General features: G+C 36.6%; 1 protein-coding gene across 1 annotated transcript in view; it reads left to right on the top strand.

Moving 5' to 3' along the window:
• The window catches only part of DIAPH2 (diaphanous related formin 2), a 122,499-nt gene that overhangs the window by 12,862 nt on the left and 91,373 nt on the right, over positions 1-18,264 (top strand). The window contains exons 9-16 of the mRNA XM_018070707.2: positions 1,875-1,985; positions 3,760-3,878; positions 4,799-4,915; positions 5,471-5,589; positions 5,896-5,960; positions 7,359-7,463; positions 9,070-9,723; positions 11,702-11,816. Of these exons, the coding sequence (XP_017926196.1) occupies positions 1,875-1,985; positions 3,760-3,878; positions 4,799-4,915; positions 5,471-5,589; positions 5,896-5,960; positions 7,359-7,463; positions 9,070-9,723; positions 11,702-11,816 (1,405 nt within the window). The remainder of the gene's footprint in view (positions 1-1,874; positions 1,986-3,759; positions 3,879-4,798; positions 4,916-5,470; positions 5,590-5,895; positions 5,961-7,358; positions 7,464-9,069; positions 9,724-11,701; positions 11,817-18,264) is intronic.

Here is an 18,264-nt window from a genome sequence, read left to right as displayed (position 1 = left end):
TAATCTAGCGAGTTTTTTAAGTTATTTTTATAAAACAATGAAATAAACATTCTATACCAGTGGTCTTTGCTAAGTCATGTCCTACATCACATATGTTGCTGCTTATGTGTCAGTGGATAGTTTTTATTCTCTGTGAGCACCTGAATAGCCCAAATTTTGGTTGCTCTTAAAATACAAGCATAGAGACCACATGGCTGAATACCTTATTAAAGGATGGCTTTGACTTATGTTCTTCTCATAATACAGTATTAATACACATTTTGCATTGCTAAAATCTGTATTTCAGCTACCATGGCTGAAAGACAGGGAAAAGTACAATGCAGGCAGGGCAGGTACCCTGCCTGGAAGGGATGCCTTTTTGCAGTATTGGATCAAATATGTGTCAACTTTAGTTGTCTTAATGCTATGTTTACTATCAGTAGTTCTTTTTTCAGAGCTGATGAGTTAATGATGTTCAATAAGTTTCTGTAAATGACATTCTAATCTTAATAGCCTATCACCAAAGAATTCATTCTGAAGTTGTCTCCTACTTTATGACCTTGTTGATTTAAACTGAACAAAAGCAACTAGACACCATTTCTGCCAACTTCCCCCTCCCAAAACCTCACTGATACCTCAGTAAAGGTACAATTGCAAGACTCATTAACTTGTTTCTGACAAAATCGTTCTTTACTTGTAATGTATTAGCACAAGCCATTAAGCCAGAGTCTCTCCTGGCAGAAGCAATCATAGCAGATGGCACCTCTTCTCTCTATTAATTTCAGATTGGACATGTACTTTGGCTTGTTAAGTCATGTCATAGTAGTAAAATAACAAGAATCATTCAAGCAAGCCTGATGATACTGCATTATCTGAAGATGCAGCTATATAAAGGGATTGCCTTTGAAAGGGTGTTTTAATAGAAATTTGACACTCCATAAGGTGTTCCATTAAACCTAAATAGTGAATGTAATTATAACAGGAAGGGTGCTTTTTATCTGACTTTTTTTCCACTGCAGTTATTGATTTTTTTTTTTCTGTCCTACCCTAATGCTACTTCTATTTGCAGTTAACATCTTTTACCAAACTTGGTATTCCCCTGGAGTCCCATTTTACTCTTTTCATGTGAATCAGCACTTTTAGCATTATGCTATTGTCTACCTGTGTTCAAGTAAATCAATTTAAGTGCACAGCTGTTCAATTAAAGCTTTAGCCACTATCCTGAGACTTCAGGCATTTTGCAAAAGTCTGGTGCAAGAACAGACCACACACACCTGGTGATGTGACTTATTTTGGGTATGGGTGTTTTTTGGGTGGTTCTCTTGTTTTCTTTCAAAGTTTTTAATTCCTGTAGAAACTGTTTTCAAACTGGTGAATACTGAGGAGACAGAGAAGGAGCTGGGATGTGCCACTGTAGTTTGGGAATAACTAGTACGATTTAGATTAGATATTAGGAAGAAAGTCTTCCCTCTGAGGGTGGTGAGGCACTGGCAGAGGTTCCACGGAGAAAGTGTGGCTGCCCCATCCCTGGAGATGCTCAAGGCCAGGCTGGATGGGGCTTGGAGCAACCTGGTCTAGTGGAGGGTGTCCCTGCCCGTGGCAGGGGGTTGGAACGAGATGATCTTTAAGGTCCCTTCCAACACAAGCTATTCTCTGATGTAATTCTGTGATGATCCTTTATGTGATCTGATTTTGACATAGCAGAAGCATCACAATATGGAAACAGAGCAAAATTTGATGTTGCTAAAATGAACCCAAGTGTTGCATGTGTACCACATGATAAATAGTATCCATCTCTTGGTATTTACTTTTATAATTAAACTTAAATAGTGAAATGCAGTATTGATTTTCATTCCATACTTACTAAAGCTTTCTGCCTTTATTTCTCATAACAGATAGCTTGTATGCAGCTCATCAATGCCCTTGTTACATCTCCAGACGATCTGGATTTCAGGATACACTTGAGAAATGAGTTTTTACGTTGTGGCCTGAAGAAAATATTACCTGTAAGTTATTTATATATAGGAATTGATCGCAATCCACTGGGAATGTTCAAGATAACCAAACTGTTTTACTCAGGACAGCAGATGAGGTGAAGGACTGGGGGTGGGGAAGGTCAGACTATCAATCCAAATCTGCTTTTTGTCTGCATAGTTACAAATTTAGCTGTGTGAACCAGAATAGTAGCTTGAAACAAGTCAATGTATTAAGAATTAAATTTGGATAGTCAAATCTAGCATAATGTGCCCAAAGCACATGCAATAAATATGAATCTGGCTGTGGAACCAATCTTGGATTAACTTTCTTTGTATGTTCAGTTCCTGTTGTTTTCTGTGAAATCTGGTTTGCTTTAATCTGCTGCTGAAAATGCATTGGGAGTTTATAAGGAAAAATCAAATTTACACCTTTGTTTTCTTTGAGACTGCATGTCTTCTTGCAGTCATATGCACAGACGTATGAATATTTGTGACTTGATAGATTTGTAGCTCTTGACCAAGAAATCATTCTGATGCTTACATCAAAAATATGTACAATTAAGATACTCATCAGATGAGAGGAATTAAAGAGTACCTGCTTATATTTATCTGAAATGGAATTTATGCTGCTGTGACTCTTAAGATATGAAGTTTTGTCAAGAACATTTTTCAGGAACAAAAACCTTCACTTTTTAGCACATTCAGCCTTGAAATTGTGATTTTTTTTTTTTCTTAGGGTATGTATTTAGGTTTTATATCATACAGATACATTAATGTGATCATTGATGTGGCTTTATTTGCTATAGAACATGTGAAATCCTGAAGAAGTCCATAGGTTGTTTGTTTTTTTCAATCTCTTGAAAGTTAGAGAATCAATAAATGCTTAAAAACTTTAAGAACTGGAGATGGATTAGGTAGAAAATAAACTGAGTTGTAATAAATCATGATAGAAAACTTTGTAGAGTGTTCTGACATACAGCTATGAGTGTAAAAGCAATTAATATTTGGTGATAATCTTTTCTAAAAATCATGAACAGTTAATCTGTTTAAAAAGAGTCAGGAGGAGGATCCATATTTCTCTCTCTTAATCTGTCCAGATTCAGAGTAGCCTTCTCTGCTTATAAACATTAAATTGGCATGAATTTCTGCTTTATTGGAGAATACACATGGTTGCATCCAGTTATGACAAATCCAGGCCAATTTCCATTTAAAGCATGACTTGGGAAGTAATTTCTCTTTGTGATTTCCCTGGTAGGAAGCTAACTTTATTCTTATGTATGTTAGAACAATTGCTTGTATTTCTTCAAAGAAAAACACATTTTCCCCTGCTCCAAATGCTGTTTTGTTTTGGTTTTTTGCTTCTCTGTGTTTCTCAATGTACTATGTATGTTTTAAGGCTATGATTTAGATTAATTTTAAAAAAAGAAATTGTAAACATATCTTCTTTACACTACTTTAGGCTTCTTAAGTTCGCTTTAATTGATGTTTTGAAATATCCTTAAACTGGTTTTTTTTTATGAACTCTGACATTTACAAGCAGAAACTGCTGACTCTGTCCCATTAGGAGAACTTGATTCAGTTAGAAGGCTTCTTGTTTGTTCTGCAGCCCAGACCTGCTCTATTTGCTGATATTTTGCCTTTAGTTTTTCTCAGCTGTATCATTCTAATGAAAGGCACTGAGTTACAGCTCACTCCTGTTCCAAAGGTTAATGTCTTGTATTTTGCCATGATAGAGCCCTTCAAGAGGGGGGAGTTCTTGCTTTAAAAAAGGAAAAATTAAGATATACTTTGCCTTGAAAAACAGGCCTTGAAAGATAAGGAAAATGATGAGCTTGACATTCAGCTGAGAGTGTTTGATGAGAACAAAGATGAAGACCACTTTGAACTGTCACACCGTCTCAGTGATATCAAAGCTGAAATGGAATATCCTTTGTGGAAATGGTGTTAGAATTTGTTGCACCATTTAAGAACTATATTAAATGTAAGTTATAGTGCTCTACATGTGGTTTATTTGTTGCAGTTGTTTATCTGTCGCAGGGACTTTGTCAAGCAGATTTTCTTTCCAATTGCCTTTTTTGTTAAAAAATATTTAGAAAATATTTAGAAAATTCGGACTTCAATTTGCATGTGAAATTTAAGTTATTTGGAACTGAATTAATTTTTCATAAATAACATTTATTAAGCTAAACTGTCTCATAATACATCAAGATATAAAATTACACCTCTGGAAGAGCATAACTTTGAAGAAAAATGAGTTTTGAGAACTAGGCTGGAACAAAATTTCTAGTAGGTTCTGAAACACTTCAGATATGTGCCTTCTCTAACTGTGAAGGAGCAGTAATTTTAAAGTTAACTAAGTTCAGAATGACTGCTTGCAGTTTCTAGGAGGAAGCAGAAGGTGGTAGATAGAGTCAATGTGAGGATTATAAAATCCCATTTAATGCTGTTGCTTTGCACAACAGGTAATTACAGGGATTGGTCATCTTTAAGAAATCAAAATGATTGACTAGGGTATGTTTGCCAATAGCCTGGCTCACTTCAGGATGGAGATAAAACTTTGAAATATTTCTGTGGGGTTCTAGGACACTTAGTATGTGTCCTAGAATTTCACTAATAATGAAAGTGTCCTAGTTGTTAAACAGGGGACAAAGTTTCTGGGGATAATCTTAATGGAAAAATAATATTGACTGATAAGGATAGTAGCTCAGAGTGTGGAAAGATTTTACTTGAACAATATGGAAAATGTCCCGGGAGCTGTATTTGAGTAGGGTGGGTGTTTTGTTGTGTAGTGGTTTTCTTCTGTGTTTTGTTTGGTTGTTTTATTTTCTTAACAATGTTTGCACCGATGTGAGCGAAGTATTTCATCTGCTGTATAACTTGGTGAAAGATACTTCTTCTGAAAATTACTTCTTGTCAATCCTCCAACACTTCCTTCTCATCAGGAATGATTACTTTATCAGGTAAGTGTCAGCTCTCAGGTTGGATTTTTTGGAGGGAATAGGGACAAGAATAGAAATCAAGACCCTGGTAAACTGAGTAGCTCATAATTGTGCCTGAAAATTCACTCTGAGACTGATGTGTTTTTTGTCTTTCTGCTCAATGTTAGTATTGAAAAGATCTTATTAAATATAATAAGGTTGATTTCAAAGACTTTAACCTTAGTCTAACATCCTCATCCCAAGAATCTCTTAACTTATTGAGCACTTCTTCTTTCTTTGTTAGCTTCATGACTTCAAGGAACTTGACATTTAGTTGTAGAACCAATAATTGAAAATACTTCCACAGCTCCTTGTATCTTTTCTTTTTAATGTGAACTTCTCTTATGTGCATCTAAGTGTCTTTGCAGGTCCAGGGTATCACATGCAAAATCTTTGTTAATAAGAGTACAAAAAAGACTTTTAACCTGATACTTTTACTGATAATTGTATAATTCATATATTAGGAGTTACAGTTGCCCCCATTCAATAAATGCTTGTTCATGTTCTCGTTGTCTTGTACAATGTTTCCTGTTTTAGACCTCAGTATTACAAGATCATAGAAGAATGTGTGTCACAGATAGTGTTGCACTGCAGTGGCATGGACCCAGATTTTAAATATCGAGGACGGTTGGACGTGAATTTTACACATCTTGTTGGTTTGTACACTTTAAACAATTTTCCCTTGTTCTACCCAAGTGCATGTGTTTCTTTGTGTCCTTCTGTCTAGACTTTCATTGACTGTGAATTTTTTCAGTTTTCTGGAAATATTCCTGTAAGCTACTGGTGCACTTGTGGAGAAGGCCAGATCAAATACTACAACCTTTAATGAAATGAGAGTGTGAAAAGAAAATTTGTCTGTTGCTTTTGTGTCATGGGCTTGGAGGGTCATTATGGTTGGGAGGCAGCTCAGAGCTGTGATAGGTTTTATGTGACTTCTGTGTGGTATTTTATTTAAATTCTAGATGCATGTGTGGACAAAGCTAAAGTAGAAGAGAGTGAAAAGAAAGCAGCAGAATTTTCCAGAAAGGTAAGTCCCACTCATTGCTCTGTTTAAAGTATGGAACAGAAGGCTGACAGGAACACAGTAGGCTTATTTCACAGTGAGAACTGGGAAATAGGGTATCTCACAGGCACGATGTGCTTTCATATTTAAAGCTCAATGGGTTTTTGGTTTTTCTGTATGTGTGTGTGTATGTACTAGGCTTAGATTCAGTTGAGTCTGAATTCAAAAGCAGCTGAATAGTATTATCTGTACATATCTTCAGTTGTATTCCTCTGCTGTACATAACTGATGGAAAAATTCCACTTGTTGCTCTCTTGTCCTTAAATATTTAGTCACAATTAAATACCTAAAGTGTAGGTACATGTTTTTAAAAAACACATTGAGGGGAAAATGTTCATAACTGTTTATCTAGCTTTGTTTTAGAACCTGAAGAAATTACTGAAAAGTGGTGTCATTCACTGTTTGAAAAAACATTGACCCCTTCAGCACAGAGATGCTAACTTTGAAATACTGCATTATTTCCTTAAAATGCTCATGGTAAATTATTATCTTATGAGGGACAGTAATTTATTCCCCTATTAGCCATATTTAGCAATCCTATAGTTCCTTTAGGAAGTTGTTTTTCTAACAATTTTAATCTTCTGGTCCAGTTCTATTTTATTAGGAACTTGATAACTAAATCTCATTTCAGTACTGGGCAGTTCAGATTTATTACTAGATGCAGGAGAGACATTTAAAATTATTTCTGTAGGAGGAATTGCAGCTCAGTATATTTCTTGTAATAAACATTTTTTTTAATATATTTTTAAATAAATTGACAGGACCTTCTGCTTTATCACTATCGGTGTTTGTGCTGAAAATATTTTGATAGAACACGTTTTCTCAAGCTCCTTAAATTCTTATTTCCTAGATTGTGTTGATGTATTTGTTAGTCTCCTCTCATCACATCCTGTCTAAGCATATGAAGTGCTGAATGTACTATATTAGCAGCAATAATACTGAAGTTCATGTACTGTGGTGTCATGTATTAAAAGCATTCAAAGTTTTGATTTTTGTTGGTCTGGTCTTAGAAGACTTTTGCCAGCCAAGAGGCAGTACATGTTCTTGAACACGGTAACTGCAGGTTTCATTTCTAATGAATTTAAGGTAACTGCATGAGATGTAAACTCAAGTTTAGTTTGAGAAGTCTGCAATGTTCTGGTAGGGCTGGAAAACCTGTACTAAGCAGCTGGATCTGAGTGTCACTGACTTATTACTGATGGAAGAAATGATGTACTAAAGGAGGACATACTAGAAAAATGCTTCTAACAGAGGTTAGAAGTGCATCTATTGCTCTAGTTGTGATATTGCTCAAAGAATTCCTGAAAATATAGTATTTAGTGTGGACATAAATGGACAAACACTTCTGGTTAATCGTTACAGTTTGATGAAGAGTTCACAGCTCGACAGGAGGCCCAAGTGGAGCTTCAGAAACGAGAAGAGAAAATCAAAGAACTTGAAACAGAAATCAAACAGCTACGAACCCAGGTAATAAAACTATATCACATTAAGTTTCACAGCTGAGTTGGTTGGGTTTTTTTTGTTTTTCTTTAAGGAATTGAAAAGAAATTGCCCTGGAGTATCTTGCCTCTGTGGAGTTTAGAATGTTCTTGTAGTGATTTGGTTTTCAGCCAGCCAAGTTACTAAGGATAGTTAATGGAGGTAACATTTTTCAAATACCAGTATATTCAACACATGTCACAGGTACTTGCTTTATTGAGGAAAAAATTTTCCTTAGGCTATAAAAATTTTGAATTCAGCCTGATTTTTTTTTTTTTTCCCTCCAAGTATTTTTTTTGTGCTTTAACACTGCTACTTATGTATGTTCTGCAGAAAGTTTTTCTTTTGGAAGGCTTTATTTTTAAAGCCTTTTATTGTTATATTTATCTTTTACTCATATTTTTATATAAAACTTTTTTTCCTTTTATTTTTTTACCCCACCTTTGGGTTTTAGATTTGTTGTTTATACCCTTTAGGAACTAAATGATGTTATAGTTTGGTGCTTTTGCCTCAGCTTGGCTTTTTTTCTGTTCCTTCAATGCTAGATAAGGTCTGCCTGTTGTCTTTTTAATGCTTATGAACTCACTTCCTATTTGGATTGTAAGGTGGAGACAGACACTCCTGTTATCACTTCATTCTTACCAAATCTCATGTTTGTTAGAAATTTCTACAAGATAATGTTACACTAAAATTGGACATCTGTTTTAATGAGTTCTCCACCAATTGTTGCACTATAGCTTGTATATTAGTTTGTGGGCCAAAGAAATACATGCTTCACACAAAGTCAAAATGTTTTTTTTAGTCTAATTAATTATTAATCCTGTTTTATTGATTCTAACCAAGTTCAGATTATCTAGATGTTACAGCTCACTCACAGTAATAGTATAATTAAAATTTCTAGTATCTATGCCTTTCTCTTCTCTAGTGTTATGCTTCCCATACAATATGTGATGGCACTTGTTTTAGATGGTTTAACATGCTGCTGTTTCTCTTCCTTGTTGCTTTTGCAACTTATTAGAATTGATATTGCAATTGCTCTTTCTTTCTATTACCAAAGAAACATCTGCAGGCAGATTTAAAAGCAATCAGGATGGGTTGTTGCACGTCCTCCAGTCCCACAGGATGTCAGGATAGTTATGAACAACTATGTCCTTGTAACCTCTTGCACTGCAATAGCTGCTCCAGTGATTGCTGTGGAAAATTCTCCACCACCACATTAGTGCTGTTAAAATTCAGCATGGTTGTTCTCATCTCTGATACCCCAGCTTGCCAGGGTATTCTAAGTGGGATAAATGTTTTGTGCATTGGTAAGAAATAAAATGTTGTTCTGTTCACTTAAATGTTACTGCTACTATTAAATTTTCTTTAAAATTGAAACAATTTGTTTTTATAAAAATGCTAGGTTATTCAGTTTACTTGGCAGTTTTATGGTACATGGTACAATGTATTGTTATTATTTCTCATTTAAATAGGAGAACAGTTGCATTTCTCACTCTCTTGAGGTGCGGGTGACTAAAAGGCACCCTAGCTGGTTCAGCTTCATATGAAAGCGCCTCCTGTCCCCCATGAAAAGAATTCCTCTTTTGTATTCCAGGGTCCAGTCCTGACAGGTCAACTGACAGAAGGACCAACATTACCTCCCACCCTGCCAAGTGAGAATGCAGCACCACCTCCAGCGCCTCCACTACCTGGTGGAGCAATCCCACCTCCTCCTCCGCTGCCTGGGGGAGCAGTAATTCCTCCTCCTCCTCCACTTCCTGGGGGAGTAGTAATTCCTCCTCCTCCTCCTCTGCCTGGGGGAGCAGCAATTCCTCCTCCTCCTCCACTGCCTGGGGGAGCAGCAATTCCTCCTCCTCCTCCACTTCCTGGGGGAGCAGCAATTCCTCCTCCTCCTCCTCTACCTGGTGGAACAGTAATTCCTCCACCTCCTCCTTTGCCCGGTGGAGCAATACCTCCACCTCCTCCTCTGCCTGGTGGAGCAGTACCTCCACCTCCTCCTCTACCTGGTGGAGCAGTACCACCACCTCCTCCTCTGCCTGGTGGAGCAGGACCACCTCCGCCACCTCCGCTCCCTGGTGGAGGAGTCCCTCCTCCTCCTCCACCGCCTTTTGGTGGGCCTCCGATGCCCCCACCTCTTGGAGGTGTTCCCTTTGCTCCTTTTCCGGTCGCACCAGCGTTACCACATGGGATGAAGGAGAAGAAGAAGTATCAGCTGGAAGTTTCCATGAAGAGAATCAACTGGTCAAAGGTACGACAAGAACTGTGAAGCTTATGTTCCTCCCCCTCCTTACTTTACAGAAATAGTTAAGACTGTATATTACGAGGAATTTTTTCAGTGAGATTCATATTGACAAACTTGGTGTTTGACCAAGTATCCCAGGAAGCCAGTGCAGTTCCAATATGTTATATCAGGTGCAGTGAACATGAATTGCAGTTTTGCATTGTTGTGTATCACTCTCTCTCTTTCTCTCTCTCTATTTCTATCTATCCATCTATCTATCTGTCTATCTCCAAAATGTTTTAAAGCAGTTCTCACACATACCTAGCAGCATGCTATTTCAAGCAGAAACGTTCTAAGTTCATGATGTTTAGTGTAGTTGTAAGGTCAGAGAATGCTGGTGTCAGGCCTGTAATGGTACTTTTAGGTTATTTGTCTGAGATGCTTATTGGCTGTTCTCAATCAGTGATATGCTGGAGTAGGGCTGTGACCACAGGGAGGAGCCATGGGACTGCTCAAGGGAAAGGTTTGGGCACCATGAGCTTCCAGTATCATAATGTGGTTAAACTTAATCACATTTTTTTAGAAGAAAAAATGGCCTGTTTTGGGTAGCCTCATTGCATTATCTGGAGAGACCTTATTGTAGCCTTTCAATACTTGAAGGAGCCTGTAAGAAAACTAAGGACAAATTGTTTAGCAGGGCCTGTTGCTATGGGTACATGGGCTAAGGAGTTTCAGCTAAAAGAGGGTTGGTTTAGATTAGATACATTTATTTAGGCATCTCACTTAAGCAGGAAAGAATTTCTGCCAGACATAAATAACTTATGTTTACTAAACTCAGTTGTTCTTGCTAAGTAATATCTGATTTTGAGAGATAATTGCAGGAGCTTTGTAACTGTGAAGCACACTCAGAGTGCTGTCCAGTAAACACATAGAAAAATAAGCTCTTTAGTTTATAAGACATATTGGTAATTGCAGCCAATTTCATTGTAGTCATTTAGATTTGTGAGTTTATAGAAATAATTGACAAAGTGTACATCTGAACACTGGATATGACAATGGGAAGTAACTGCAGATGGACGCTTTGCTTAAGAGCTCTGGGAACAGTGCCAAAGATCTCCTGCCTGCTGAGAAAGTGGAAAGTCTATTTGTTCATCACTTTTAAGGAGCCACCATTTGAGGAATAAAATTCTTAGTCTTTAATTCAGTCTCTTTTGCTGTAACTGTCTTCCCCATTAGTGTTGGATTAAGGTAGTTTTTTTTAAATTATCTTACCTGGAGCTGGTGGTAAAGCAGCGGTAAAAGGTGGAGGACCAGTGTGTTGCAGTGAAAATGAAGTGAGACTGACAAATACAGTATTGCTGAATTTCTTGCATGTCATCTTGAAATTAAATAGCCCTTTGAAATTACTTGGCATTTAAACAAACTTGTAAACAAGAATTGATAATACGTTAAAAGCTGTTAGAGGAACATATTTTGAAAGCAAAATAGCAGTTCTGAGTCATACATGAAGAGTATAGTTGTCTTTCAGCTTCTATATTTCAGAGCACTTTCTTTTTTTAATATAGCCAGTACAGACTAAATACTGAGTCACTGAAGGGTCCACATTGACAGTCCATTTACAGATAAACTATTCCATACTCTGACAGTGTAAGAAAGAGCTCCTCCTACAGTTCTCAAGTGGCAGGGGTGCATAGCAATGGTGAAGAATTTGGCAACTCTCTATGAAGTAATCCAGAGAAAGCTGGAAGACTTGCAAACCCAGATGCTAATATGTTATCAGGCCTGCTTGGAGAACTTTGCAAATGGGAGAAACACAATAAAACCCATTTGTGGTTAGAGGGTGGTTCATGCCATTGTGTTTGTGCAGGAAGCATCATTATGAGAACATACTCGAAATGTGGATAAACTTCATTCAGTCCAATAATCACAAAAGTTCAGTGGCATTTGTTTTAACTTGGTGTTGAAAAAACTAGTTATTGACTTTGGAGATGCCATTTCCTTTCAGATTGAACCTCAAGAGATAGGAGAAAACAGCTTTTGGGTAAAAGCTGAAGAAGACAAATTCGAAAACCCGGAGCTGTTTGCGAAATTGGCGCTTACCTTTGGAACCCAAATGAAAGGTACAGTCTTATTTTACTTTTTATTATGCTTCTATTATGTTTAAAACCGTGCAATGACAATCTCTTTTATACTTTGTGCAATACCATGGAATTCTTACGATGGTTTTATAGCAGGGAGATGATGTAAAACCTTTGTTTTTATTAAGCATAAGAGTCTGTTACAAGAATTGCTCCTCCCTCACATTGCAACATGAGGAAAGGAATCTTTTTGCAATAATATTTCTTAAAAGCACAGGGTATATTGCAGACAGATGCAAATTCTGATCCTAAAATCATGCTTTATTTGCATTAATATTCCTAGCTGCAGGAACTGTAAGTTGCAGGGTTCTTGCAGATATTCCAGATGGGGAGGGTTTGTTGTGTAACAGAAATTTACTTGTTTGTATGATTCTGCTAAATCAGAATCCTCTACAAGTACAAGTAAGCCTTGAGATGTAGCAATTGCAACATGCAGTTGAATCACAAAATCACAGCTATGCTGTACCTGCTTGTCATGATTCTGGAATATGTGGTTGAAACTATCATGCTTTTCAAACTTACTGTGTTTATGTCCTTAGTATTTGCTTTCACTTTTTTTTTAATATTATATGTAGCTGTCGTTTAAGGAAAAAGTTTTTAAATATACTCTGTTAGTTAGTGTTTAAATTTCTATTGTGTAGTCTAGGAAGCATTTCCCCCAACCCCAAGTTCTCTGTAGTCAAATTGCATTGCTGCTGTCATTAGTGAATGATGTAAGTTAGTTTTCAAAGAGTTGAATGTGTGAGTACACACCTTTTAAAGTGTTTGCATAATACCATGGAAAAGCATCAGATAATATATGGATTTTTTTGTTGGAACAGTGTGAAACAGGTCTGTTTGAATACTGCAGAGAACACCACAATGAGAATAAAAACTATGCTGGAGCTTTGTTAGGTGTAACTGAGGCTGATTAGAATGTCATGCAAATACCTCTTCTGCTACTGGTTTCATATAAAAACCAAATTAATTTCTCAAGCACTTGATTCCTTCCATAGGAAATACAATGCTAATACTTTTATTTTGAGTTGGGAGTGCATTTACTAACAACTGAATATTGGTTATGATTTTGATACTTTAATACCATTCTCAGCTCCTCAAATGGTCTTTCAGATGTCTGAGACTGCACATAGTTTTTTCAAAAAGTCTTTTCATTACTATCTGTGGTTGATGGTCAATTGATCAGTATTTCATATGTGACCATTTACCAGTAATTTGCTTCAGGCAAAGAAAACAAGAAAGCACTGCTGAAGTAATTTGGTATATATTTTATATATATATATGTATATATATATATATATATATAAAATATGTATGTATATATAATTCAGTAATAACTTACTCAGGAACTCATGGGCAAGTCCAACAAATTAGAGTCCAAGAAGTGGTGAATAGTGAAAGAATGAATTCCTGATTTAGCAACAAATCTCTTGTGCATTCATCAACCAGTTATGATACTTTGGGGTTGTGTAGTTCTTAAAGGTGAATGGAATCAGATGTATCAAGTGGTCATAGGCCAAATAAGCAAACACACAGTTTTGAATATGCTGCTCTGTTTGGGGGGGGGTGTTCCTGCTGTTGTTGTTGGTTTGTTTGTTTGGGTTTTTTTTTGAGTAGCTTCCTTGAGTTATTTCTGACTGTGTCTTATTTCATGTTCTGTTAAAATCCCTCCAAAGAGTTGATCATAGCTGTGTTTTTGATAACACAGATACACAGTCCCTCCACTTGTGGCTCATATTCTTTTCAGTAGTCACTGAATTTGAGCCATTAGCATTCTGCTTCTACAATGCACTTTAGGCCACTTTCTGGTGTAAATGTTCAGATATTTCATGCAGTAATACAAAAGCATCATCTGCAGTAATTTAACACTTTCTTCCATATCAGAGTTTGATCAATTCTTGATTTATAGCGCTGCAGTTAAAATGATGTGGAGTTGGTCACTGGTTTTAGTATGTCAGGAAGACCTTTAAGAGAAACAATGCCTGGCAGCAGATGTCACTCACAATGGCATGAGCCCCTTCTTAAGGAAAATTACAAACTTCTGCCTGGAGCTGAATTTTTTCGTCAGAAATTGGAAGCAATGTTTCTGAATTCCTGAAAAGCTTCTTTGTTAAAAATACTGAAAAAACCTTCTTGAAATTTTGACATAGTTGTCATTTTCTTGTGAGAAGAAATTCTTGTTGACATAGTTGCACAGTTCTGAAACCAGGAACAACAGAAATTCTCTAAATAGCTTACTGTAGTGATAGCCTTACAGATATTTTTCCCGTTCTTCCTTGTGTTGTTCTCAGTTAATGGTTGTAGAGAATAAGATGCCATAACAAAAGCTGCAAATTAAAAATGTTACTGCATGTTACCCACGATATGAAAATCTTACTGGGCTGACTCATAGAGACAGACAGTGTTGTCTGTCTTTGAGTTCAAGTTTTTCTTGAAACTTGAAAACCTGCTAGAAGTCAAAAAGAATCTCGAGAGTGTTCAGTTGCAGTGCAGGCCCAAAAAATTGCATTCCAGAAGCAACTTTTTTCCTGCAACTGCTGTCTGCAAAGGGAAATATGGGATACTGTTCACTGTTCTTCTTCACCTTTTGCCTTAAGAGTCACAGGCAGCTCAGTAATCCCCCAGATACCTATTTCAAGCATGATCCAGGATCAAATTTCTCTTCTGCTTAATCCTATTTTTTGGTGTGCTCTCCTAATACATTACAGGAGAAGGATAGAAAGACAACTAGAAATGCATTTTATATTCTCAAGAGCACAGTCAGCATGTAAAACAAATAAATGAATGAGTGGAAGAAAACTGACAATTGCCAAAAGCAATTGTGATGACTTAGTGTTTACTCTCTTGTATTTCATGGCATTTTGGAATACCAGTGGGAATAGTCACTGAACTAAAAGGAATAGCAGACACACTTATTAAAAATTGGTAATTCCAGGTACATTGCAGCACTGAAATTTGATTAAAACTCTGGCTTCTATTAATGATTCTTTGGCACAATGAGAACAAAACTTTGTGGTTTTTTCTCATGTAAATAGTATTGTTTTAAGATACTCCAGAAATAACTTAATGTTGGTTATCTCTACACTGTGAGCTGTCTTGCTGTTTGAGTGCTGCCTGTGTTCAAGGAATGCAGCCAGAGCTGTAGGGAAATGGTACTTTTGGAGAGAAATATTCTAACGAAGTTGAACAAGAATTTATACTTAGTATCTTAATCCTATGTGGTTATACATCTCAGGAAGCTTGGGCTACTGCTTTCTGGTAGAGTTGGGGTGTGTATGCTTGCAGTTCTGTAGAATAACTTAAAAACCCCATCAACTAAAATTAACTGTTGAAAACATCATTGTTCTTGGCAAGAACCTATTTAAAGCAAGTCTTTAAAATAATTTAAGCAGGTCATGTTATGTTGTGCAGCTGAAGCATCCTTTTATCAGACTTTCCTTTTGTCCCTTAATTGACTTAAAATTTTATCTCTGGTCACCACTGTGAGGGATAAGAACAGCAGCAGCAGTGTCATGTCTGCGATGCTTTGTGGAATAAGATGTCAAAAAGCTCCCTATGTTGCTGTTTAATTTTTGGAATATTAAATACAAGTAGAATTGTGTGGTAAAGTGTTTGCTAAGGTAAAACTAAAGGACTGAAATGTTATGACTCTGTAGACAACTTGTGACACATCATATGCTTGGGGCCTGAGATAACTTTGCAGAGATGTGACAATACTTAATGTATGGGGCCTGCTGCAATCAAAATCACTTCTCACTGTTTGATTGATAGTCTAATTGCAGAACACTGCAAAGCAAGTTAATGCCTTCTCCCTAAAGGATCATGTTAATTTCTGGCTCTTGTAATTTAGGTTGTGTATTTTGCCAGTCAAGAATGATAGTAGTGCTCTGAAGAAATTAATTATGTGTACAGTAGATCTGTAAAGGTAGTAATTAGTACATAATAGTCTGTAACTACTGGGATTGTTCCAGTACAGAATTCATTATCCATCCAACTTGCCTCAAGGGAAAACTTCTCGATCAGGATTCTCTTGCTTCTTTATGATTAGACTTTTAAAATACAATTCAACAATAATTTTGATATGTTTTCCAAATTGAAGTAAGGTCTTAATAGCTGAGTTGTGTTTTTCACATTATGGGAGTCTGAGTGAGAAAGGATAATAGAAAAATACAAACTTTTATGTAAGCTATAATTGAACTAAACATGAACAAAATATTTTTTAAAAGGTATTGACAGTTTATTTCTGCTAGTAGATCATTGACTAGAAACTTCTGTTTGCATCTGTTGATTGGGGTATCTTATCAAGACTTCCTTCAGTTCTGGTAAAATTTCTACATGTTTTCCTTTCCTGCCTCAAAATGCTTGGATGTCTACATTCTAATTAAAGTGAATCATTAAGACTCAAGCTGCAGTAGTCTTTTGATTGCCACCTACTTTCTGTGGGTACATGGCATTTGAGGTCTAAATGCCAGCTTTCTTGGAGCAGTGAATTAAAGGCTGGTGTGTAGGTGGGCTGCTATTCCCACCCACTTCCAGCTTTTATTTGCCCTTGCTTGCAGCATCCGCAGGAACACCTTATTATACCTTACATTTTCCATTGTTAAGAAAACATGCCAGGAAGTTTGAACAACTTACCTGTTCAGTATTTGAAATTATTCTTCTTCCCCAAAGCCTTCTATAGTACAGCAAAATGCAAGGTATAATAGTGTATATTTTAGTTTCTTCACATGTGTTGAACAAATCCGTGTATTTTTGTTAGGGTTTAATTAAAACAACCCTTCTGGTTTGAACACACTTCGTTGATACTAATAACATGTTAATTCTGTAATATCCATGTGCGAGTTGATAGTGTAATCTTACTCATTAGCATCATGCAGATGTTAGTGTTACATTCACATGTGGAATACTCACCTTCAGCGTGTTTTCTTTGAGGCCCTGTTGCTGTTCCTCATTGAGCCACTAAATGTTCACTGCAGTTTGTCTTTGAACCTTATTGTGCCTTCTTATTTTAATTGTGCAAGGGACCTTTATATAAGAAGGGAATGTAGAACCTGGCTAGGAAGGGCATTTTACAGCAGTGTCTTGTGTCCTACGTTTGATATAAAGCAGGATGATTTTTTGAACTCCTGAAGAAAATAGTGTATAAATTTGTTCCTCCGTGAAAACACCCATTCTTAAAGGATAGTGTGTTATTTTGTGGTTAGTTGGTTAGTTTAGTGTTGGGGTTTTTTTTTAAATTTCTAGAGTAATGTGTTGTGGTTTAACACTTATACTATTTTAATCTATGCCTCTACCAGATAATGAGGAGTGCACAGAGTTAGAGAGGCTGGTTTTAAAGTGGTGATGCAGTTTCTTTCTGTTCCTTCCCTTGCCCTTCCTAATTAACAGGTATGTCTTTCTGGCATGAATTTTATTTTTAACCCCCTCTGTGACCAGTTAATCTGCTGAAGCAGATAATCCTCTTCCTGTGATCAGAATGAAGGTTTTATCTTCAAACATCTTATTGAAATAATTGTTTGCATGCATTAAGTGCAGCTTTCAAGTTTTTATTCTACCATTGCAGTGATGCAATATTTCAAGATTGATTCTACGTCTGTGCAGCGTTTCTCTGTGGATATTACAAAGCTTATATTCACTGTTATTCCTGACTGACAAATGACATTACAAAAGGTGCATCATTCTTCATCAGCCCTTCTTTCTAGCTTGGCATAATAACATTTTTAGCGTGGAGAAAAGTTCTGTTTCACTTACTTCAGGTATTTCAAAGTAATCACATAAGTAGCAGCCAAAGAATGAGGTCAGTGCACCATTAAACTTGAAGGAAAATTCTTTGCATTCACTTCCATTTGTTACTTTTTAACAAAAAGATCAGCAATTAGTACTTTTAAAAAATGGCTCTAATTTGGTATGCTGAGAAGCCCAGATCAAATTCATCAGAGAACTTAAATGTTAGCAGGCTTTTAAAGGTCTCAGAATTGGCCAAATTTCCTTTACCACAGCTCTATTTGTAGGTGTAAGGCACCAAGATTCAGTTTAATTACAGAAATCTCTACTGTTAAGCACAGATATATTGCACTACTTCAACTACCTACACTGCTTTGCCAACAAAAAAAAGACAAAAACCTATGAGCTCATTATGTATTTGCTTCTGGATTGCAAACTGCAGGTGGCTCCCTTGGTCTTCTGATTAATTCAGGCAGTGTGTGTTTGTTTGCTTTCCCTCCTCTCCCTCTCCTTTGCAAACATGTGGGAATCCAAAGCAGATGAAGATACAGCTTTGCAGTTTAGGCTCTCGAAGTTTTTGTGTGTCTTACAGGAATTTCACTCAGATTGCACACTTAGGTCATCAGTCTTCAGATCTGTTTGACACAGGCATGCAGCAGATTGGTTTGTTTTCATCTTTCAGTGTTTTTGAAATTGTTGTTTTTCAACA

The sequence above is a fragment of the Manacus vitellinus genome, unplaced genomic scaffold (assembly GCF_001715985.3).
Source record: "Manacus vitellinus isolate BGI_N305 unplaced genomic scaffold, ASM171598v3 scaffold_19_pilon, whole genome shotgun sequence".
Lineage (NCBI taxonomy): Eukaryota > Metazoa > Chordata > Aves > Passeriformes > Pipridae > Manacus > Manacus vitellinus.
This window is presented reverse-complemented; position numbering and strand designations above follow the sequence as displayed.